The following is a 26,173-nucleotide window of genomic DNA, read 5'->3' as shown; positions in this document are numbered from 1 at the left end:
CTACTTGCAATATTCAGGTACAAAGAGGTGGAGCGTTCACCACACATGTTCCGCCCATTTGTACCAGGCAGTGAGCAGCCTAACCAGCAGTCCTTAAAGGGACCACTGGGGGCCAATTCAGAAACAGCCTGGAACATGTTTTGGTTGAACCTTTATAAGGCCAGGTGGAGTACGAATGCTCCTCCTGGCCCCACAGAAGTACAGTGACCCACTGCCGGCAGCTGGGTAGGCCACTCCTCCTTCCCCCTTTGCAGTGCTGACTTCTGGCTCAGTTTGTTCATGGAGCCACTGGATTTGTGAGTCCCTGATGTGGCGAGCTGCCTCTTAGCATTCAATAGCTCAGCAGCTGGCCTACATTATGCTGTTGAGGCCCGAACCCAAAAATGGTTCCGACCTACTGACACTGACTTTGGGCAGGCGGCACGACTGCTCCATCGACTTCAAGTCTACTTTGGGCGTAAGTTAAAAATCTCCCTCAATGAGTACATGTGTAAGAAAGAATCAAAGTTTGCTGTCCTTGGTTGTAAATGGCAATTATCATTAAATTTATGCATCTTAGGCATCTGCTATCCAGTTAACATGATCGACAACTAATTGCAGAACTAATATACAGTGGTTTACCAGACAGTAAAAAGACTTAAATCAGGATTAAATAGTATATGGGGCAATTCATTTTCAATTTAATCTGAGTCAACTTTTCTTTGAGTGTAGCTGCAAAATCTACTCCTTAAAATGGACTACACGTTTAGTTGTTGTCTGAGGACTGTACATTTATGATAATTCAGTTTCAAATAAGACATGCTTGCTTAAGGACTGCCTATTAGAATGAACCCAAGAGGTCTGATAGAAAAAAAAAGCTGCAAAAAAACAATCATTTAAGAACCTATTTAGTGAGGTAATATTTAAAACAGTGATTAATAGAGTTCAGGAGAAGTATATTCCTCTAAAAAACAAGAACAAACTAGCCAATAATGAAACACCATGGATGAATAAAGAGATAAGGGTAAAATTAAAACTGAAGAAAAAGGCATACACTAAGTACATAGACAATAAAGGAGAGGATGACAAAAGGGAATATGAAGAGGTCAGGAAAGAAGTCAAAAAAACAATTAGGAAAGCAAACAGGAACTACGAGATTAAATTATCAAGGAATATAAAAAGAAACAGTGAAGTATTCTACAGACACATAAATAACAAAAGAAAAATCAGGATAGGGATAGGGCCACTAAGGGATGCACACAATAAACTCACAGGTAACGACAGCAAAATGGCAGAAATATTGAATAGTTACTTTGCCTCCGTATTTACCAGGGACATGAACAAGGTGGTCAGGACATTAAAAGAAGAGATCGAAAAATATATTAAAACATTTAAGATAGAAAGGGGGGAAATAATTGATGAACTAATCAAACTTAGGGAGGATAAGACCACTGGTCCGGATGGATTGCATCTGCAAATATTAAAAGAAGTTAGGGAGGAGATAGCAGATACTCTGAAATGTATAGAAAAAATCACTAGAAAGGGAAATAATGCCAGAGGTCTGGTGGACAGCTAATGTTATTCTTATATTTAAAAAGGGAGATAGAACAAGTCCAGGGAACTATATACCAGTTTGCTTAACATCGGAGGTAGGAAAGATAATGGTACCTTTACTCAAATATGTAATAGAAAGACATCTGGAGAATGAAAATATAATAAAGAATAGTCAGCATGGATTTCAGAAGGAAAAGTCATGCTTGGCCAACCTTATGAATTATTTGAAGTAACAGAAAGAGCTGACAAGCATAATGCAGTAGATGAAATATACTTGGATTTTCAAAAGACGTTCGATAAAGTACCGCAATGTGGACTCATGGCTAAAGTCATAGCATGTGGAATCAGAGTACAGGTAGCATATTGGATAGCAAGTTGGCTACAAAACAGAAAACAGTGAGTTGGGGTTAAGGGTTGCTACTCAGACTGGCAAAAGGTGGGAAATGGTGTTCCACAGGGATTGGTACTGGGACCACTGTCGTTCACAATTTACATTAACGATTTGGATTCGGGAATCTGAAGTACAATTTCAAAATTTGCGGACGACACCAAATTGGGGGATGTAGTTAATACAAAGGAAGAATGTGTCAAAATGCATGAGAACATTAATAAACTTGCAGAATGGGCGTTTAATTGGCAAATGAATTTCAATATAGGTAAGTGTGAGGTGGTGCATTTTAGTAGGAAGAATAAGGAGGCCACAGACTGCTTGGATAATAAGAGTCTAAATGAGATAGAGGAGCAAAGGGATCTAGGGGTACAGATACACAAATCACCAAAAGTAGTGATGCAGGTTAATAAGGCCATAAAAAGGTAAATCAAGCACTAGGGTTCATATCTAGAGGGATACAATTGAAAAGCAAAGAAGTTATGTTAAACTTGTATAGAGCCTTGGTTAGACCAACCTTGGAGTATTGTGCACAGTTCTGGTCTCCATATTATAGAAAGGATATAGAGGTATTGGAGAGGGTGCAAAAAAGATTCACAAGGATGATAGATGTAGAGAAAATGTTTTCACTTGTGGGGGAGTCCGAAACTCGAGGTCATAAATATAAAATAGTCGCTAATAAATCCAATAGGGAATTCAGGAGAAACTTCTTTACCTAAAGAGTGGTAAAAATGTGGAACATGCTACCACAAGGAATAATTGAGGCAAGTAGCATAGGTGCATTTAAGGGGAAACTAGATAAGCGCGTGAGAGCGAAAGGAATAGAAGAGTATCCTGATAGGGTTAGATGAAGTAGGGAGGGAGGAGTCTTGTGTTAAGCATAAACACCGGCATAAACCAGTTGGGCTGAATGGCTTGTTTCTGTGCTGTAGTTTCGATGTAACTCTGGGTTTGCATTCATTACTGATTTGGCTCAAAAAATGGGAGATAACCATGAAGAAAAAAATTGCAAACTTTCATAGAATATATTGGCAACATGCAGAGGCCATGATTTAAATCAGTAACCTTTAGGGGAATCTGAGAAAAGCTAACAAACATTTGCAAGTCCTAAATATCTTAGACCCAAAATTCATGGAAGGTCATTACACCATCAGACGTATGGCAGGGTGGGTCTTATATTCACCATTTGGTTCCAGTATTGATTCTGACCTAAATTCTAGGGACTGGGTCACATACATAAAGGGGCAGGTGCCTGCGCTATTCACAACACTTGCTAGGCGCCTGCTTGTTGCGGCCAGGAAAATCAGAGCGGCAACTTGCCGTTCCATTAGGGCAAGGCTGTTGCAGCTGAAGACAGAAGAAATCCTTTGACACATCCAAGAGTATCTGTTGGCATTTTCCAATGGCAATTGATTGCTCGGAGATCAATTGCCAGTGAGAAATAGCACTGTGGGCCTTACTTATGTTGCTGAATGGCAAGTGCATCTACATCATCCAGGCAAACTGTATGTTGCCGCAGGATTGGTGGAACTGAGGGGGTTTCTGGTGGGGGGGGGTGTCATTCTGCCATTACCACCTCTCACAATGCTGTCAGGAGGCGGGGGGAAGGGGGCTAGCGCAACAAGTGCCTGGTCCCCTTCCCACATGGAATTTTGCTTCATGGTCATAAAGGGTCAGAGATCTGATGGATTTGTGCACTGGTACAAATTCCGCACCCCCCCACCCCCGTCGCACCCCCAGCCCAGATTGCATGATTTTCATGCTCAAAAAGCAGAGGAATTTCGTGGCTTATTTCTATAGATCCAGATTTTGCGAGTCCAACAAAATGGGAGCTGTGCTATGCTCGTCCATGGCTGCAAGCGCATCCACGCTGGGAGTATGGAGCGCTGGCATCATTGAATTTTGCGAGGAATGTGCGCAGGTAATTGGGCTGCATGCTGATTGGCTCAGTGGTGCAAAACTGAGCAAGCCAGCAAATCTTAAAGGGATGCTGCTCGTAATTAAAGTGAAGTTCTGTGCTAATGGAGCACAGTAGCTGGCAAGAAGTTGAGCATGGTTTCCTTGTGTATTGTGTGCGATGATGGCAATGGGGACGTCTCTGCCAATTAGCTGTGATTCTTTATTGCAAGTGGTGCTGAGAGGATGGTGGCCTCATTTGGAGCTGAAGGTCATCCAATTGTTAATGCTGAGGTCCAAAGTTCTGGAAGAAAGTAGCAAAGTGAGTCAATGCAGTCTGCCAGGTTCTTCATACCTGGGGGGAAATGAGAAGGAAGTTTGCTGGCATCAGAAGTTCCAAGGTAAGTGTACCCATATTTTTGTACATGCTTCTTCTTCCTCCATAGAAACTATGGCACCAATGTTGTTTCTGCTCTGTAGCCTTAGGGAGCTAGCATACAGAGACCATTTACCCTTTCTTACATGCATTGTACAACAGAAGGTGATGGGCACAATTGCAATGGGGCACAGCAATATTTTGCACAGAGCAGTTCAAACTTTAGCTCACAAAGAAAACTGTCAGCAGAAAATTGGCTAACTTGCAATGTCCAGGCTCCAGGTTGACATAATTTAGGGTGCTCAGTAGTTGCTAAATGTGCACTGCAGGCAGGAGTCAGACCCCAAATGGGCCATGAAGAGGGGGAGGGCCCAGAAAATACCTGGAGGGAGAGTAATTGAGGGGGGATGGGGTGAGTGATGGGGGCAGGAGGTAGGGACATGGAGTGATGGTGGTGCCAGAAAATACCTGAGAGGCAGACATGGTGCAGCAGCAGGATATGAAACCTCACTGCTTAAAGGGGCAATGGCAGCAATGCAGGAAGCAGGAAACCTGGGTGACAAGAATGGCAGCTAGATCAAAGAAAAAAGTCATAAACTTCACAGAACCACAGCATGACCTCGTAATGGAGATACAGAGTAGAACGGAAGATCTGTTTGGGGATGGGAAGGGAGTGGCTGTGGTAGTAAATACCACCTCCTTGACCCCCAAACTCCTTTGCAGTTCAGGAAAAAAATTAACAATCTTATCAGAGAAGCCAAGGTAAGCTTCCTGCTTCCCCTGATCCTTCCTTGCAGTTTCTTTGCATGTGTGGCATTCCTTCACCTCATAGTGCCAGAGAGGTCAAAGGTGAAAGTGGGATCTGACAGTGCAGAGTAGAGACCTTGGAGTGGGTTGTGGTATCACAAACATCTGCATCTATCCCCTGTGACACAGAGGCCTCCAGAATAGTCAGTGCATCCATTGTAGATACTTTAACTCTGGCCTTGGGGGACTGTTTGCAGAGATCCATGGAAAGTGGCTTCTAAGTTCTTGGGGTACAATCTCTCAGGGTCTGCAGGCTCTAACTGATACCATCAGGTCTGCCCTCCTGCTGTTTAATGGGCAGCACCCAGCACAATTGGTGTGCCTAGAATCTGCCTTCATTATGTCGTCCCCTCTCTAGGTGATGGCTCATGTGACCTTTAATGACAGCCCCCTCGGATGCCTGAAATGGTGATGCAGCCTGCTGAACAGTCATCCTGGGACCCAAAAGCCCTGAGATGAGGTCCATGTCAATCACAAGAGGCTTATTATACCATAGCACAGCCAAGCAACATTGGCGTCCCTGGTCCTGGGGTATCAGAGACCTCCAGAACAGTCAGTGCATCCACACATGCAAACCACAACCCACTCCAGGTAGCGCTGTATTGTGTCAAATCCTTCTCAGATATTGGCACTGGGATGTCATTGAATTTCGTTCTGATCGCTCCCATCTGTCTCAAGTCCTCCTAGATGGTCCTCAGTGCCTCCATATAAGTGTGATACTTATCCAGCATCCTTCTGTTTATAGCAGGACCACAGATATATGAGTCCATAGGTTCGGGGTCTCAACTCTGCACTGTCAGATCCCACTTTCTCCTTTGACCTCTCTGGCACTGTGAGGTGAAGGAATGCCACACATGCAAAGAAACTGCAAGGAAGGATCAGGGGAAGCAGGTAGCTTACCTTGGCTTCTCTGATAACAGTGTCCAGCATTCTGAAGTTAGTTTGTTCTTTGTGTTTTAAAGGCTATTTGGAAGTTAGTTTGCAATGGGAGGCACAGTTCCTTCTATGCTTCCTTGCTGAACTGTTGCCTCCTCAAACAAAGCTCTTCTAAGACATCAGTGTAGTATGTAGAATCTGGTGGAAGGCACTTCCTAGTTGGTCTTCTTCTCCTTTGGTGTAGCTGTATCCTATGCTCCTCTGACATTTCCTCTTTTCTCTGATCCTGCTCTGCCTTCATTATAAGGACATATACGGGAATGGCCACAGCAAATCCAATGGTGAGGGCTCCATGACAGAAGGGTGGAAAACAAAAGATCTCTGTGCCTGAGAGTGTTGAGAAACAGCTTGCAGTATACTATCTTAATAAGATAGCTCAGAAAATATTTTTCTAATCATTACAGTCAAAGCTAATTTTTCAGACAAAGTTTGTGGACATTCAAAGCTTGTAAGCTCAAACACTTCCGGTTTGAGAAGTCATACAGGTAATTAACCTCTCTTTGCTACAAGCTTAACGTAAATCAGATGCAATTCTGATGTAAATGGCAGAATTTTTAGAACAACAGGTTCCCCCCTCATTAAACCTCTCTGCCAGAACTACACCATTTTTGCATTAAAAAAAAAATCAGAATTTCAAGCCAATAGAGTTTTACAGCACAGCCTGTGCCCTCCTTTCCCCATATTAAATTTTGCTTTTTCAAATATTTATCCATTTCTTTTTAAAAAACTATTATGGATTTGGCTACCACCATGTATCCGGCAGGGCATTCCCTGTCCTAACAACACTGTGCAAAAAAACTTCTCAAATGCTCCCTTCATTGTTCTGATGATGATCTTAAATTTATACCCTCTAGTTACTGACTCATCGACCACTGAAAATTTGTGGGGGTCTGATTTTGGCAGTTACGATAATTGCGCCTGCTCTAAACTCTGCTGTTGACTTTGCTGAAGTTCAATGGATCAAGGGGAGGGCCTTGAGGACCGAGCCTTTGGCAGTTTGGGGAAAGGTGATGAGGCTGTCCTTTCAGTCGCCTTTGTCAGAGGGCCACTTTCAAAAAAGTTTTTAAAATATTTTGCCAATCCCAGCTTGAACCTCCAAGTGCGCGCCAAGGAATGAGGGCTGGGCACAGGAACTTATGATTTGGGGATTCCATGCCCCCCAGTCACAACCCTTTACATCAATGGTCGTGTAGGGGCAGATGGAGGTTCCGCCCTGACAAGGTCATCCCAGAAACCCTGGCTTAAGGTCAGGACCCATTATATCCGGCCGAGTTTCTGGCCATCCTGCCGGGCTCCTGACGAACTTACAGCAGGAATCCACTGGATTGGCCAGGGATATTTGGCCCCATTTTAACTTTCTCAATTCTAATACATTTAAAATTATGAAAGAATAATTCGGGTTAGATAGAAGCAGACTGTTTCCAGTAGTTCAGCAAGTCAAGAAGGGGGGCCATAGATACAAGATTACATGTAAGAGATCTAGAACAGAGGGCAGGAGAAACTTCTGCACACAGAAAATTGTGAGGATGTGAAATTTACTTCCAGGGTCAGTGGTTGAGGCAGAAACTATCAACATTCAAGGTGGATTAAGGAAAAGGGGTTGAAAAGATATGGGAATAGGGTGGATAAATGTGATTAGAACTAATTGCTCGTGAGGAGGGTAAACGCTGGTTGGGTTGAATGGCTTGCTTCTATGTTGTAACTTCCATGTATTTCTATGTAATGAAAAGAGCCCCAATTTCGCTAGCAACTTCACATAGCAAAAGCTTCTCACCCCTGTAATAATCTTCACACCCTCTCTTGATATCATCTTGCACCCAAACAGACTGCTGTAGCAACATGTTATTGCTTCTTTGCTGCGTTTAGCCATTAACATACACATGCTGTGCTAGAGGGGTAGGAGTTGCTAACATTGAAATTTAGGTGCAAATGCTGTTTGTTTGTTTTCAGAAGGTGTTTCTGTCTGATCCAAAGGGTGAGGGGAGCAATTGAGCCTTTCACATTTCACCCCACAAGTTAATATGCAGCTCATTCTGTAGCCGGTTTGTTTTTTTGTCAGACAAGATCCAGTGATCCCATATTGTTATAATTCACTGGTCCGTGGGTTAGAGTTTATTTTCATGAAGGTGTTACAGAATTCAGTACATAACAAGATTAAATGAACAAACTCTGAAGTAGTCAGTACTGCACAGCAGTGGCTCTAAACAATTTTATGTGCCTACTGATGGGAGTTGTCTGTTTCCTTGAATTCCTCAGTCTTTCCACTAGGGTTTGGTCTGACAACAAACACCAGTTTAATACTTTATCTAATCCCAGCCAGAAGGTGATTCTAACTGCAAGCTTTTTTAGATGTTCATATCCAATAATCTATCCATAATTGATGAAACAGGGAGGTCAGATGTAATGGCTGCTACTATTTCAGCAACAAATAAATGGTTATTGACAAAATAAGCCAGTGTGGTACTGAATGCAGTGCAATGACGTACATGAAACCAGCAGCGACAAGAGCAGTAATGGAAGGGGGTGTACAGCACTTCAGATGGAGAATCTTGGATGTACTTATATTTTTTGTTGGCATGGAGGGCCACGATGACATGGAGGAAATGGAGGTCCTAGAGAACATGAATGATGCAAGGAGTATAGCAGGCACAGGAGAAAATGAAGGAGCTGGAAAAGCAAGAGACTGGTGAGTGCAAATGCAGAAAATGTTCAGAGCTGCCTTTTGAAAATAGTGCTCTGGTCCAGATGTCTGCCTTTTATCTCACAGCTATATCTATGGCAATATACCTGGTTGTCAAGTTCCAGTATCCTTCCAAGACCCCGGAATCATAGTATGTGCATGTGCATGCTTCAGCACCAACAAGTACCTATAAATAGGGCTCCATTAGTGAGCTGCTGAACAATAGCAAATACCTTTATTCTCACATATCAAAAAGATTTTTTCATGCTGGATAGAATTTTACATGAAAAAGAACTGAAATATCACATTCTTTTGAGCACATTATACACTAGAATTAAATACCTAAGGCATCTTCTGAGGACCTACTATGGTTGAGAAACTTTCAAATATAAAATAATTGGCAAATTTTTTTTAAAAAAAACTTTATTAGTAGTGATACATATTAATAATTTATTTTGAAGTGTGTTCATTTGTAATTATTACATTGAATGAAATGATTAAAAAATTCTTAGAATTGGGAAGACTTCAAGACACAAGGCCAAAACAACTATTATCATTTACATAGTAAAGAAAACCTTTTCAAGTGCCTTTTCTATTCCTGAAAATCCACAGTCAAATATCATATAATATATGATGTGTTATCTTTGCAACTGGCTAAACTATGGCTTTATTGTATAAAGCATAAACAAGAGATGACAGTATTTTTCTGTATTATATAAATAAATGCCACAGCAGGATTAAGCCTAACAGGCATGTCGGCTATCTCAACAGCAGGTGCTGCAGCTATGCTTCTAAAGATTTTTCAACACTTTTTTTTCCTATTTCGTTTTACTGGTGGATTTTGTGTGGCCTGACATAATTGACTTTGTAGGGTTTTGAATGTTTGGTTTCCTCAACTTGTTTTTATTGAAATAAAAATATGCTTGTCAATTAATGTAACAAAAAGTCATACTTGTCAATATAAAGCTCATTCCTTTGGATGTTGTAATAAGTAAAATAACTTAACTTCACCACCACCTCCCTCGACCCCTTCACTGTCTCTAATTTGTCACACTGCTTGTCCGACATCCTGTACTGGAGGAGTAAACATTTCCTCCAACTAAATATTGGGAAGACCGAAGCCATGGGGCATGATTTTGACCCCGAGCTGGGAAGGGAGTGGGGGGTCAAATTGCAGATGGGAAACCCAGAAGTACAGGTTTCCCGGACGTCCTTACGATTTTGACATAAGGACGTCTTTTTTTTTGTCGGTTTGTCGTCCAACTGGCCGGCCTGATCCACATTGTATGGATGGGGGAGGGGGCATGGGGAGGATGGGTGGGCACTAGAGCATGGGTGGGCATGGGGAACTGTTGGGCGTAGGGACACCAATGGGCACGGGGTCCCGGGGGGGTGGGAGTCGGTCATGGGGTGGGGGGAGGGGTCAGTCACGGGGGGGGGGGGGGTGGGGGGTGGGGTGGTTGTTGCGATCGGGGGTCATCACGGGGGTGCGCGATCATTGGGGAGGGGTCGGAGGTCATCGTGGGGGTCTGTGATCCTTGGGAGGTCGCTACAGGTAGGCTTGTTGGGCCTGAGGGAAGCACTCCTGCTCCTCTGGGCCCACAAGCTGTGCCAAAAAGGCACTTACCTGCGGTTTCAGGCCTTCTCGCCTCCTTTCACATGGCATTAAGGAGAAGGCCTGGGAATCCCGGTCCCAGGGGTTGAAATTGCAAACTCTGCAAAAATGGAGGCCCGCAGCCTCCTCGAAAGTTATTGGTCACCAACCCGCTTCCTGGGACGTCATCGCGGGGGTCCGCGATCATTGGCGACCAACCCGCTTTCTGAGAGCGTGTTGGTCACCTGCCCCTCGTCCCGTCCGGTGAAAACCGGAAATGGGTGGGTTGAAGGCGGGTCTGAAATGGTTGCGATTTTGAATGCCCCCCTGCCCCCAAACCATCCGTTTTCATTGTTAAAATCGTGCCCATTGTCTTTGGTCCCAGCCACAAACTCCATTCCCTAGCCACAGACTCCATCCCTCTCACTGGCCACTGTCAGAGACTGTTCGCAACTTTGGCGTCCTATCTGACCCTGAGATGAGCTTCCAATCACATGTCCACTCCATCACCAAGACCGCTTACATCCACCTCCGTAACATCGCCCGTCTCCACACCTGCCTCAGCTCATCTGCTGCTGAAACCCTCATCCATGCCTTTGTTACCACTAGACTTGACCATTCCAATTTTCTCCTGGCCTGCCTCCCATTTTCTACCTTCCATCCAAAACTCTGCTGCCTGTATCCTAACTCGCACCAAGTCCCGTTCATCCATCATCCCTGTGTTCGCTGACCTACATTGGCTCCCAATCCGAGAATGCCTCGATTTTAAAATTCTTATCCTTGTTTTCAAATCCCTCCATGGCCTCGCCCCTCCTCATCTCTATAACCTCCTCCAGCCCTACAACCCTCTGAGATCTCTGCGCTCCTCCAATTCTTGCCTCTTGCGCATCCCCGATTTTACTTGCTCCACCAATGGCGGCCGGGCCTTCAGCTGCCTAGGCCCTAAGCTCTGGAATTCCCTCCTAAACCTCTCCACTGCTCTCTCCTCCTTTAAGACTCTCCTTAAAACCTACCTCTTTGACTAAGCTTTTGGTCACCTGTCCTGATATCTTCTTTTGTGGCTTAGTGTCAAATTTTGTTTGATAATGCTCCTGTGAAGCACTTTGAGACGTTTTACTATGTTAATGGTGCTATATAAATGCAAGTTGTTGTTGTTATTGTTGTTCTATGGAAAGAACTATGAAATATTGGCTTATGTAACCCAAATTTTGATCTGAAACTGACAAAAGTTTAGAATTGCTGAATCCTGCAAGTGCAATTCAATATGTTCAGTTTTATGCTATATTGGAATAGCAATAAAAGTTACTCAAATATTGAAATTAAGTACTTCACACAAAAGTTCAGGATGAACCAAAATTAAAAATGTAAAAGCTTAAATATTTTTACGTCACTAAATCTGTGTGAGATGTTTTCTGTCATTTTTTGTTTGACAGATGCAAATGTGTGTTTTGAAATGCACATAATGGGTTAATTACAAACATCTTTCTATGTCAAGTAGGTTGGTTTGAATTTAGTTAAATAATGGAATTCAACAGCACAGGCATATGCTTCAGATGTTATTGATATCTGACTCAATGGTTTTGTCTACAATGAAAATAATGGGTCATAACAAAAGTATTGCAGTAATTTAAAAAAATTACATGACAAATTGTATATCATAATTTTAAGAAAACTATGAACAAAAGTATTGTAAGCATTCTGTTCGCTGAAATACATTTTCCTTCCCTGATGTCCAATAGTAGCCACAAGTTTATTTGTACTTGAATGAGAAAACACTAATGAGGTAACAGTGGGAGGAAATGGTTGTCTTTTACAGCAGCTGTTGCTGTTAGATCCCGGCTATAGTCTTCCGTAGAAAGACAGCCCGAGGTGGGCACATTACAACAGGATAAAGGAGATGAAAACTCTGACGGAAAAGCAGGGAAACAACCACTGAGACCCCAGAGCACAGACCCCAGGAGTCTTGAGCTGTGTGGCAGGACCTCTTTAGCATGTCTCTGAGGCTTGGCCTGGCAATGAACAGCATATTACCACAAGGCAAAGCAGAAAGCTAGCAAGCTCAGTATAATGATAAGCAGACGTCCTAAGGGAGGGGAAAAGTATGATCTGAGGCCTGTATACATCTGAGCTCCTCTCAGATGGAGAGACGATTAATATAATAAAACGGAAATGTAAATCGTAAGCAATGGCTCTTAAAAAGAAAAGCAAACATTAGCTTTTATTTATTTTTCCTGTGTTGACAGATATCGGTTAGCTTTCGTCTTTATTTTGCTAATTTTTTTAAGTGTACGTGAGCAACTTTGGACAATGCAAACATAGCAAGATTGTAGTAAAATAACAATATGTAGCATACTAATATTTACAGACCAATTCCCAGCTTTGTCTTTCTGGTATGAAGAGGTGATCAAAAATAATTACACATTACAATATTTAAGGTGGAGGTTGTTTTCTTGCTCGCTAATGTGTGAACAATGCTACAGTTCCTTAATTTAAGCTTTAAATTCTTTCTCTACTAACAAAACATAGATTATTTCCCAAATAATCTTAATAGTTGATTTTTTTTTTACAAAACTAGCAACTGAGTAAAATATATGTGATTTAAGATGTTCAATTTATGTTAGTATTTACTATTGACATTTCTTTATTGTATTTGTAATAAAAAGAGCATATTTTTGATATGGTAATTGATCACTTACTATATTGCTCACAGACAATTTAAAAAAAAATTGTGCTGTGTTTTTTCTCCTGTAACTGTCTGCTTCTCTCCCTCCCTAATCTTTTCTGTCTCCCTCCCTGTTTTTCTATTTGTTTTCCATTCTGTCTCTATCTTTCTCTCTTTGTATGGCTTTGACTCTCATTGTTGTTTCTGTATCTCTCTGTCTCCAACTCCTATTTCTAACTCTTTCGCTCTCTCTCTTTCCATAGATTTCTCCTTTCCTCTGTCTCTTTCTTTTCTGTTTGTCTCCCGCAATCTCTCTATATTGCTCACACATATACATTCCTTTAATGATTTACTTGATTTGTATCTTTTAAAAAATGCCACGATCGTAACCAATATATACCAAGTTGGAGAGGGTACTGGGCCCAGGTAGGGAGAAGCTAGGACCGGGGGTTGGCAATGCAGAGGCCATCAGGGAACTGCTCCAACAAATGTGAGTGCAGGAGAGAGAAACTGGGGCTGTCTCCCCTTCTCTTTCCATGTCAATAAGCTCTCGCTAATAAAAAAGTTAATGTAGATTTACAAAGTGCAATAAAAAAGGAGGTATAAAATTTATTTTCTTAACATGAAGTGTAATAAAAAATGCAAACAAAATGAAGTACCCTATCTCAACAATATAGGTAAAAATAGCTGGCATATGATACAAATTACTCTTAAATATATTGATGATGAAACTTTGAACAGAAAAATAATAGCACATAACTACAGCCTCCTCTAATACACACATTTACACAAATATGCACACCAGACTCTTCCAATTGCTATATTTTTTCATTACACATGATCCAATTCAAATGGTACAACAATTATCATCAATGTTTACATGGTATACAGAAATTTACACATACTTGATTACAACATGATGAAGGCTATTTCTGAAATCAAGAATAAACTATCATGCCAGGTGTTTATGGCAGTGTCACAGTTAGCATATTGTAAATCCCTTTAACATTATATGGGACATTACTACTTTATTTTTGAGGGGAAAACAAATAGCACTACTTAATAAAAATGTTTTTAATTGTTTGTATGATTTATTAACCAAAACATGAAAATACATTAGCAGTGTTTTCTGAAACAGCACATCACTTTAATTTGAACTTCTTTGTTACCCTAGAGTAAAAATATTATACTCATATTTTAATATGCAAGGAGAGAATGTTCAGGGCCCTTCTTGTGAAACATGATTTTCTTTGCATGGGACTGGTAAAATTAGTTAGAATCAGTCTTATGAATGGAAATAAAATTGCATTACACAGCCATGATCGGATACTTTATTTATCAAATCCAGTGTCTTTCTTAGTTTGAAATACCTAATTTTAAGGTTTATACTTTTTTTCACTTTAGACTGAAAAATAATATCGTGGTAAACCATCAGATGATGTTACCAAGCTATTATAACATAACACACATGGACATATTTTCAGTTACATCCTACAGAAGTCTGATAAATAAGCATTAATTACAGAGCTTTCTCTTGCATCTTAATATTATCCCTCCATCTCTTGTTCCTTTCTTGTGTTCTACTAATTGCATCCCCAGAATGTAAGATTGCAGCAGTAGTTAAAGATGTAATTGTAAAATTAAAGAATTCGAGTACATTTTGCAGTTAATGGGAGTTCAGTGCAGTTTTACCTAGAACCCCCCTTTAAAAGGTTCACAATTTCAATGGGATAGAAAACACATTCATGTCTTCAAAGTTACAAAGCCAGTTCGTCACTCAAAATGGTTAATGCGGTGAATAAAAACAGCACAGACAAAGCAAAGGACCAAACATGAGCATCATACTTACACCTATTGCTGTGTCTGGATCACCGGCACTAAGGTAACCTAAAGCCACACGATACAGAGCTGCTAGTTCCATCTTCTTATCGCCCCCTGGTGGAAACAAATGTCTATTTAAGTATACACTTCAGTATCAGTACAATTCTAAATATTCAGCCTCCACAATTTGGTTTGGTTTGGAACCAAATATATTAAAGAGTGGACTTAAAATAAATGGACTTAAAATTAATACTACAAATCTACTGTAAGAATAGGCTGTATTCTATTCATTTTTGCTATATATCAGCAATGAACACCCTAAAATGCAAAGTACTGAAACATCTATTATATTGTAGTAGCAAGAGGAACCATTTTATGCAGCCAAATATATATTAATGAAGTCAACAGGTGCAGGGCAGTACAGCAATTGCCACAGCAATAAGGAAAGCAGGTGAAGGTCTCAGAGCAGGTTGCCCGCCTATCTACCTTATCCCTTGCTTGCAGGATGCTTATGGAGAAAGGACACCAAGGAGACTGAGGTGAAAATACAAGGCTTTATGCAATCACAAAAATAAATCAGAATATCCAGGTAGTCTAATGTGTTATTGGTGTGCGACTATACTGGAATTTCTTTGCAGCATCAATGTGGAAATAGCCTCAAACATTCATTAAAAAAGGAACTACTTCCATCTTGGGCTGAGGGAAAATGTAACTTTTTAAGAACTGTATAAGCTATTTATGTCTTAGGATATCTGACATACTGGTGCAATATTGTGGGATCCACATCGATACAGGCTGTACCTCTTATCCATCTGTAGTACACTGCAAAATGAATGAGTCACATCAAATAGGTGGGGAGATGGGGGGGTTGCAGAAATGAACACATTAAAGCCTAAAATGAGCTTCACAGCGAAAGGGAACATTTATTTTCCATGAGTCAAGAAGTTAGAATTAAGGTCCTTGTCTATGCCACTAGCATCTATCAATTTTGTGCCAGCAAATAAATATATAAATGAATTTTGATATTATAGATAATTATGCTTGAGGGATTTTAGGTGGGTCATTGCAACCAAGGCCAACATTTATTTAGAAATATTTCAATGTAAAGGTTTTTATCCACACATGTCCAAAATCAGGGTCTGTCTGGATTGCCTCATCTCCATGTCACAAATATCTTGTTCTGATTTTTTTTAGAAATGGTACAAAAAGAGACTCCTGTTCCCACAAAGGACACACGGCCTCTTTCTCTCTGGATGCTTATAATCCTCCCTAGTACTGCATCTAAATTGTGAGTTAAGGAGGTGCAGAGATGTCTAAGTTACAGAAATGCATCAGTTCCATTCATGTTGCTCTGCACCACACCTCAAAAAGCAGTAAAATATGAATTTGTTGGATGGTACATATGTTCAATTGGTCCAACATTTGCAGAACCACAAATGGTAGGAGACAGTTCCTTCTACTTGTTAATAACACTTGTGCCCACTGTCATTTAGTGTTGATACAATGTGTAGATCTCACACATCCTTCATCCAGGTGTGAATTCACAACAAAAAGTGAGTTACCCAAAACACCGCATGTGAATGGCAAATTCTAGACTCTAATACACAACACAAGCATACTCAAAATTTATAGAAGGACTTTTAATCCAGTTACAATGGCAAGAAGAGCCTTGATTCATCCAAAATGAAAAGAACATAAAACAATCAAGTACTACAACCTCACAGCTATACTGATTTGGGTACATAAACTACCAGTTGTATTCATAGACCTAAACTAAAAACAGAAAATGCTGGAAAAGCTCAGAAAGTGAGGCAGCCTCTGTAGAGAAAGAAACAGAGTTAACGTTTCCAGTCGAAGACCTTTCATCAGAACTGCTTTCCAGTGGCCATGGACTTACCAGCACAAAGTTTATCAGTTACTAAGACAGGCTAACAAATTGCTTATTGTTCTTTGTCTTTGGGGAAACAACTTCAATGCCTAGCCCATTGGCATTTTAACCACCTTCATCCCGGTGCTTTTAAAAAAAAAATTGTGTGAATACTTTGCTTTTAAAACCAAATATTTAAATGTAACTCTTTTATAAATCCTTTCTGTGGGACAATGGTCAAAAAGAAATCCCAAAACATGACAGCAATAAAGTTTAAACTTGTCTTTCAGATTACAATTCATGTAGTTTTGTAAGGAGAATAATTACATTACAAATTCTGGATTATACTAAAGGAAGACAGGTAGATAAAAGGATAAAGGAATATTGATCTATGATAGGATAAACATCCATCAATCAAACTGCATCGGATACAAGTTAAAATGCATGTAATAGGGAGAAATAACTGAAAAAGGTTTTATATACCTCACTTTGTTTTGCCAGTGTTTATATCTACATTTTATTAATACAACTGTAATAAAGGAATCCAGTACTTTTCCAGAGGATGAAGAGATTGGGCTCGATTTTTGGACGTCCGAGCCAGCAGGATCGTGGCGGGGGGGCTCCGAAAATCGGGGATTCCCGGGGCGGGTCCGGAGCCCGGCTCCAACCCACCCACTTCCGGGTTCCCCAGTGACGCGCTTAGATGCGCGCGCAGCCCCCGCATGCGGGACTCCCGTGGCAATTAAAGCCGGTGGGATCCCACTTAAGGCAATTAATTTTATTAGTTCAGGTTGTTAGCAGACCTGATTTGTAGGATATTTTAGGAGGGGTGGGATTTTCAACTAAACTGAGAGTGTTTCCCCCAGTGGGGAAACACTCCCAGTTGAAATGGACGTGTTGCAGCCACCAGCCTGTGGCAGCTGCAAAGGTCCATTTGACAGCAGGGGTGGGGGAGACCCTCACTCATTGCAGGAGGCCGCTCTGTCACTTTGGACAAAGTTTGGCCTCCACCACCCGCCTCCTAACAATAAAATTCACAAACTTGGAACCTCAACCCCGGTGTGCAGACACATTTACCTACCTTGCGGACCCCCTCAAGCGTACATCTTCCAGATGGGGGCCGCCATAACTGTAGTCATGACCTCCTCGGAGGACAAACAGCATCACCAGCCTCGCCGGCCACCTCTGACACGTGGAGCTCCACAACACAGTGCTGTGACACATACATCTGCACAGCAGGAGGGAGGGCAACCGCAGAGAGAGATGCGTCGCAGAAGGCACTACCCTCACCACAGGGTCTACAGACCGAGGCTCAGCTTCCTGGACCTCTCTGAGCAGCAGTGCACACGGAGAGTCACTCGACATGTAGTCGTAGACATCTGCAGCCTCCTTCATGGCGAGCTGCTCCCGGCTGGCCCGAGCACCATCTTCTTACCTGTCGCTGTCAAAGTCACCACTGCCCTCAACAACTTCTCTTCTGCATCCTTTCAGTGTGCTACCGGGGAGATGGCCGGCATCTCTCAGTCGTCTGCACAAAAGAGCCCTGCAAATACACCTACACCCACTCTGCAGTGACACAATGGGTGCCATCAGGTGTGGGTCTTCATGGTGATCCTCAGGAAAGGGAATTGTTGCGCAAACCAGACAAGATTTTCAAAGACGTGGTAGTAGTGGTGATAACAATTTTTAATGATTTTTTGCAAAACAAAGGAAAATAAATCAAAAACATGACATTTCACCTTACACCCTTGTGCATCCCCTTTGTGCTCACAAATCCTTCGCCTTACGTTTGCAGGAACCCCTACGTGGTGCTACCCCTGTGCCTTCAGCAGAAGTAGTGGCAGGATGCTCTTGTCCATGCCCTGACTGATGAGATGCTTTGCGCGGATGCCCTCTGGGTTTCGGTGCATATGAGGGCCCCTCCAAAGACTGCTCCACCTGCACCTGTGCAGGGGCAGACTCGGCCTCCTGGAGACGGGGCAGCATTGCGGGTACAGGTTGAGAAGGGGTCAACGGGTGAGACGTGGGAGCGCTTTGAGTGGCGTCCCCACTTCCGTGTCCCCTTTCACCGTCATCCCTCTCCTGGCCCAGGCCCACGTCACTCCTTCCATCCTGCTGGACGACAGTTTGAAGGACTTGTGTGAAGCCTTGGAAGGCCAGTTGTAAGGTATCTGTCAGCCTGTTTCAGGCGGCAAAATGTTGCTCACCCTGAATCCGAACGGCCATTGTCAGGGCCTGAATGGACTCATTGTTGAGCCGTGCTTGACGCTCGATGGAGGCTAGCCTTTTCTCCATCACAGACATTCCTGCACCTACCCGCGACACTAGCTCAGAGATGCCTTCATGTCCCTGTGACAGTATTCCACTCATGTAGGAGTTGGACTCCTCCATCCTCTGCGCGATTGTGGAGAGTGCGCATGGCAACTGTTCCAGTACCTCAGCAATGTGCTGCCGCCCCTCGATGACTCTCCTTTTCACGACTGGCCCCCAGGACTCAGCATCTGGGTCCAGCTGAGCAGAGCCCGGAGAAGAGTGCTCCCACTGACACGGACTCTCCACGGCTGCCCCTGCCACCAGGGTCTGCTCGTGCTCACATGTGCGTGGTGACTCACCATGTGCAAGCCCAACTAAGTGAGGACGGGGACCCACCGAGGTGTGTGTATCTGTGCTGGTGGATGGCTGGCTCAGATGTGACGATGGACCCTCTGAGGCCGGCAGGTCCTCTGAGGAATCACCCTCCGCAGTCACGGCGGTTGCAGATGGCCCTGCAAGAGAACTGAAAGCAATATTAAGCATGTGGACAGATGTTGAGGTGCTGCAGATGCCAAGTGATGCTAAGATCATTCGCTATCATGAGTGCTGAGTGTTAGATTTCTGTCACCAGCCGCTTGTGCACTCCCAGTCTCAGCGTCCGCCACGGACAGGCACTCCTGCGTCTGGCTTACTTCGAGTGCCTGCTGCTTCGCATCTGATAAGGCCACCTGGTGTGGTGGGCCCCCTCTGGTCCTTGCCCTCTCCCGGGCATTCTGGCATCTCTTCTCCTATCAAGGCAAAATACAGAGGCGTGATTGAGTGATGGTTGCATGGTGACCCGCTGCATGCATTGGTGTGGGTGGGGGAAAGCGTGAGGGAGATGCATGGGAGGGTGCGTGTGAGACATAGCCATGAGATTGTATGAGGATTGGGTTGCATCGTAGTGTTCGAATGGGAACTGGGGCGGTGAGTACGCGCGGGCAAGGTGAGAATGATAGTTGAGTGGATGTGAGGAGTGATGCGAGAGCGTTGTGGTGGCAGTGCAGAGAAGTTGTGTGGTGGTGGAGGTGATGTGGAAGACGGAGTGTGCGAGAATGTGTAACTATACTCACTTTGGCTGACCTGGTTAGGTCATCAAATCTCTTCCTGCACTGCACCCAGGTTCTGGGTACATTGCCACTGCTGGTGACCTCATCGGCCATCTCCAGCCAGGCCTTCTTGGTGGTGGAGGGAGGGCACTTCCTCCCATCCGATGGGAAAAATATTTCCCTCCTCCTCCTCACCCCATCGAGCAGCACCTGGAGTGAGGAGTCAGAGAACCTTGGAGCAGCCTTGCCTCTGGCCTGCTCCATGCTCCTAAATTGCTGCAGGAGGAGCATTGGAGGACTGCCCCTTTAAATAGGGCTCCTCCTGCTGACAGCCTGTGATGCGGGTGCGCAGTGCGCCCGCTGCGCAGGTTTAGAACGGGAAACCCGGAAGTCAAGGTAAGTGCCTTCAATTAGGCTGCGATCGCGTGCAGAGCACCCCGAATTCACTGGGCGCGTTACCCACGCGCCCGGTCGACCCCCAGCTGCCAATCCGCCTCCCTCCTAATATGGAGCCCATTGCTTGTAACATAGAAACATAGAAAATAGGAGCAGGAGTAGGCCATGCAGCCCTTCGAGCCTGTTCCACCATTCAATATGATCATGGCTGATCCTCTATGTCAATACCATATTCCCGCTCTCTCCCCATACCCCTTGATGCCTTCTGTGTCTAGAAATCGATCTAGCTCCTTCTTAAATATATTCAGTGTCTTGGCCTCCACAGCCTTCTGTGGTAGAGAATTCCACAGGTTCACCACCCTCTGAGTGAAGAAATTTCTCCTCATCTCAGTCCTAAATGTCCTATCCCGTATCCTGAGACTGTGACCCCTTGTTCTGGACCCCCAGCCAGGGGAAAAATCCTCCCTGCATCCAGTCTGTCTAGCCCTGTCAGAATTTTATATGTTTCAATGAGATCCCCTTTCATTCTTCTAAACCCGAGTGAATACAGGCTGAGTCAACCCAATCTCTCCTCATACGACAAGTTCTGCCCATCCCAGGAATCAGTCCGGTGAACCTTCGCTGCACTCCCTCTATGGCAAGTATACCCTTTCTTAGGTAAGGAGACCAAAACTGCATACAATACTCCAGGTGTGGTCTCACCAAGGCCCTGTATAACTGCAGTAAGACATCCTTGCTCCTGTACTCAAATCCTCTTGCAATGAAGGTCAACATACCATTTGCCTTCCTAACTGCTTGCTGCACCTGCCTGTTTGCTTTCAGTGACTGGTGTACAAGGACACCCAGGTCCCTTTGTACATCAACATTTCCCAATCTATCACCATTTAAATAATACTCTGCCTTTCTGTTTTTCCTTCCGAAGTGGATAACTTCATATTTATCCACATTATACTGCATCTGCCTTGTATTTGTCCACTCACTCAACTTGTCTAAATCGCCTTGAAGCCTCTTTGCATCCTCCTCACAACACACGATCCCATCTAGTTTTGTGTCGTCAGTCAACTTGGAAATATTACATTTGGTTCCCTAAACAAAATCATTGATATTTATTGTGAATAGCTGGGGCCCAAGCACTGATCCCTCCGTTGCCACTCTAGTCACTGCCAGCCACCCCGAAAAAGACCCATTTATTCCTACTCTCCGTTTCCTGTCTGTTAACTAATTTTCAATCCATGCCAGTATATTACCACCAATCCTATGTGCTTTAATTTTGCACACTAACCTCTTATGTGGGACTTTATCAAAGGCCTTCTGAAAATCCAAATAAACCCACATCCACTGGTTCTCCCTTATCTATTCTACCAGTTACATCCTCAAAAAACTCCAGTAGGTTTGTCAAACATGATTTCCCTTTAATAAATCCATGTTGACTTTGTCTAATCCCGTTGATATTTTCTAAGTGTCCTGTTTATCACATCCTTTATAATAGACTCTAGCATTTTCCCTACTACTGATTTTAGGCCTGTAGTTCCCTGTTTTCTCTCTCCCTCCTTTTCTAAATAGTGGGGTTACATTTGCCATCCTCCAATCTGCAGGAACTGTTCCTTAATCTATAGAATTTTGGAAGATGACAACTAATGCATCCACTATTTCCATGGCTACCTCTTTTAGTACTCTGGGATGCAGATCATCAGGCCCTGGGGATTTATCGGCTTTCAGTCCCATTAATTTCTCCAGCACTATTTTTTTTAATAATGCTAATTTCCTTTAATTCCTCCTTCTCACTAGTCCCTTGGTTCCCTAGCATTTCTGGGAATTTATTTGTGTCCTCTTCTGTGAAGACAGAACCAAAGTATTTGTTTAATTGCTCTGCCATTTCCTTGTTCCCCATTATAAATTCTTCTGTTTCTAACTGTAAGGGACCTACTTTTGTCTTCACTAATCTTTTTCTTTTTACATACTTGTAGAAGCTTTTACTGTCCACTTTTATGTTCCTTGCAAGTTTACTCTCATACTCCATTATTCCCCTCATAATCAATCTCTTGGTCCTTTTTTGCTGAATTCTAAACTGCTCCCAAACCTTAGACTTGCTCATTTTTCTGGCAGCTTAAGATGACTCCTCTTTGGATCTAATACTATCCTTAATTTCTTTTGTTAGCCATGGTTGGGCCACTTTTCCTTTTGTGTTTTTGCGCCAGAAAGGAATGTATAATTGTTGCAATTCATGCATTCGTTCCTTCAATGTTAGCCATTGCCTATCCACCGTCATGCCTTTTACGAAGCTTCCCAATGTATCATAGCCAACTCACTCCTCGTACCTTCATAGTTTCATTTGTTTAGATTTAGGAGCCTAGTTTTGGATTGGACTACTTCACTTTCCTTCTTAATGAAGAATTCTATCATGTTATGGTCACTCTTCCCGAAAGGACCCCGCACAACAAGATTATTAATTAACCCCTTCTCATTGCACAAATCCCAGTCTAGGATAGCCTGTAATCTGGTTGGCTCCTCAATGTACTGGTCTAAAAAAACCATCTCGTACACACTCCAGGAATTCATCCTCCACAGTATTATTGCTAATTTGGTTTGGCCAGTCTATATGTAGATTAAAGTCACCCATGATTACTGTAGTACCCTTGTTACATGCATCTCTAATTTTCTGTTTGATGCCGTCCCCTACATTACCACTACTGTTTGGAGGCCTATAGACACTCCTACCAATGTTTTCTGCCTCTTGGTGCTTCTTAACTGCACCCAGACTGATTCTACATCTTGATTTTCTGAGCCAATATCCTTTCTCACTATTGCTCTGATTTCATCCTTTACTAACAACGCCACCCCACCTCCTTTTCCTTTTTGCCTGTCCTTCCTAAATATCGAATATCCTTGGATATTCAGCTCCCAGTCTTGGTCACCCTGCAGTCTTGTCTTTTTATATCATATCCATTTACATCTATTTGCACTGTTAATTCGTCTACCTTATTACGAATGCTTTGTGCATTCTGATACAGTGCCTTTAGATTTGTCTTTTAAACATTTTTAGACATCTTAACAATTTTTTGTACTTTGGCCCTATTTATCTTATTAATATTTTTTCTTACCCAGACCCTATTTGTTAGTGCATTCTTTTGTTTGTACGCTCTGTCCCATCCTGACACAATCTGGTTATCCTTACCCCAATCACTTTCCTGCATTGCTTCTTTGTCTTTTCTTTTTAGCATTCTAGATTTCTCTCCACTGGGACCCTCCCCCCCACCCCCTTATTTAGTTTAAAGCCCTATCTACTTCCCTAGTTATTCGATTTGCTAGAATTCTGGTCCCAGCATGGTTCAGGTGTAGTCCGTCCCAACGGAATAGCTCTCTCTTTCCCCAGTACTCGTGCCAGTGCCTCATGAATCGAAACCCACTCCTCCCACACCAATCTTTGAGCCACGCATTCATCTCTCTGATCTTATTTACCCTATGCCAATTTGCTCGTGGCTCAGGTAATAATCCAGATTATTGTGTTGTTGGTACCTACGTGGACCACGGCAACTGGATCCTCCCCCTCCCACTCCAAGTTCTTCTCCAGCCCGGAGGAGATGTCCTTAACCCTGGCACCAGGTAGGCAACATAGCCTTCAGGTTGCTCCTGGTTGCAGAGAACAGTGTCTATCCCCCTAACTACACTGTCGTGGTAAGTCATTTTCCTTTGCATTTGGGTGTATCTGTTGTTTGGCTTGCATTTTATGTGCAGCAAGCCACAAGCTAACTCTTCTGGCTGGAGTAACCCATATCACTGGCATGTTTCTCATTTGCTAACCCTGCACACACCTTAGGAAGGATCCATCACGTCTATCACATAAATTACCGAAGCAGTATCCTTCAGGAAGCCTTTACACAGTTTTGAATGAATTATTTGAAAAGCTATGTCCACAAACTAATCCTCAGGCTTTTCTGCTCTTGTTGTCAGCAGCTGTTCTTACCAGCAGGAAATGTTCTCAAACAAACTTACCTGCTGCATATTTGGCTGATACAAACTAGTGAAACTTTGTCATCATTCTTATTTTATCTTAAAAGAATTTTCAGAATTATGCATGTTTTAATTTGGTTCTTTTTTCCAGCAACTAATGGTCATCAAAAATGTTTTGTCTTCCATCAATGCAAAACTTTGAACAGTGAAGTTTGCCTGCGCATTTCCAAAGCAACTATCAAGAAATATTTGAAGATAGGATAGTTTTGCTCAATTCATCTCCGCTCATTGTAATTCAATCTTCAGAGCTGATTCTGTAGTCCACATCTAGAAAGGTGCACACAGACTGCAGGACGGAGTGTTATTCATTGTTGGTCATCGGACTATTCTGTTTCAAGAACTCTGGTAGAAGGTAGCTCATTAATGTTATAACTGAGGAGAAAGTGCCATGTTCTTCCATTACGGCAGCAATATTTCTCAATTACTTTTCTTTCCCTAAAATCTAGGAATGGAATAAGCCAAGGAAACTCCTATTCTACACTGTGCCAGAGAATCCGCAAGGCCTCTGGGACAAAGGGACAGATTTCATCTGCACTCAGGGTGTTGGCCTGTCTTCTCTCTTTTTGGCTGCTAACAGCCTGCTGTATGTTCCTAGCACTGTCAGGTTTCTAGCACCTGCAGTTTATTTCTTATTGGCTATCTTCATGCCCTTTTGTTCTTTTAATGTATTTTCATATTTTCATATGTACCTTCTTAATTTTCACCTCATTATCGTTTTTCAATAAAACCTGTTTGGACAGTCATTTGCTATCCACACTCCTTAAACCTAAGCCCCCGGTACCCGCCCTTTTGTTTTGTTCAGTCCCATTAAATGGGTTGCTTTATCTTGTAGTTGTGACAAACGGTAGATGCCTGAAACATGAAACTGTTTTTCTCTTTACATATGCTGAAGCAGCTGCTATGTTTTTCTAGCATTTACGTATTTTTATTTCAGATATTCAGCACTCTTTGCAGTCTGTTTCTCTCTTTGGGGGACAGATGTCATCTTTAGTTTCTTCTGAAGGCACTATAATAAATGATTTCAATGTCAGTGTCCATCCTATTCAACACTGAAGGGACATGGCTGGACTATTGCTCTTCTAAAAGCTTGTGACCAAAGCAGATGAAAAACTGCTAGCACTTAAACCAGGGGCTCGATTTTGAAAGGGCGGCGGGATGGCAGCTGGGGGGGTGGTGGGGTGGGTCAATGGGTGCGCAGGTAACCCAAATAATAAAATCTTACCGTTTCCCACGTTATCGTGAGTTGATTGGTGGCCCTTAATGTGGCTTCCGGGTTTGCCGTCCGAAAGCTGCGCAGTGGGCGGACTGCGCACCCGCATGACAGGCTGTCAGCTGGAGCGGCTCTATTTAAAGGGCCATTGATCCAAAGGCTTTTGCTGCAGCAAACACCAAAAACACACAATATGGAGCAGCATAGGGACAAGGCTGCTCCAAGGTCAATGCTGTCTCACTGCAGCAGCTACTGGCTGGGAAAAGGAGGAGGAAGGAAGCTTTTTACCCTGCGGACGGAAGGAAGTGCTCTGCCTCTACCACCAAGAAGGCCTGGCTCGAGGTGGCAGAGAAGCTCACCAGCAGCAGCAACATATCCCGCACCTGGGTCCAGTGCAGGAAACGCTTCAATGACCTAGAGGTTAGCCAAAGTGAGGATACTTACTGATTCTGCTGCATTCCGTGTTCCACAACACCGCACCCCCCCCCAACTCATTCTGCACTGCCAAGACTACTCCATCACATCACTCCTCACACCCACTTAACGCTCATTCTCAACTTACCTGCACTTCCTCACCTCCCCATTAGTCACCCCACCATTACCACTCACCCCAATCCTCATCCAATGTGACGGCTCTGTCTCATACTCACCCTCT

At 43.1% G+C, this 26,173-nt stretch overlaps 1 protein-coding gene across 1 annotated transcript in view; it reads right to left on the bottom strand.

Moving 5' to 3' along the window:
* The window catches only part of ttc29 (tetratricopeptide repeat domain 29), a 413,904-nt gene that overhangs the window by 200,913 nt on the left and 186,818 nt on the right, over positions 1-26,173 (bottom strand). The window contains exon 7 of the mRNA XM_067968048.1: positions 14,722-14,807. Coding sequence (XP_067824149.1) covers positions 14,722-14,807 — 86 coding nt within the window. The remainder of the gene's footprint in view (positions 1-14,721; positions 14,808-26,173) is intronic.

This window comes from Heptranchias perlo, chromosome 1 (assembly GCF_035084215.1).
Source record: "Heptranchias perlo isolate sHepPer1 chromosome 1, sHepPer1.hap1, whole genome shotgun sequence".
NCBI classification, from domain to species: Eukaryota; Metazoa; Chordata; class Chondrichthyes; order Hexanchiformes; family Hexanchidae; genus Heptranchias; species Heptranchias perlo.
The sequence above is the reverse complement of the archived record's forward strand: the minus strand, read 5'-3'. Positions and strand labels throughout refer to the sequence as shown.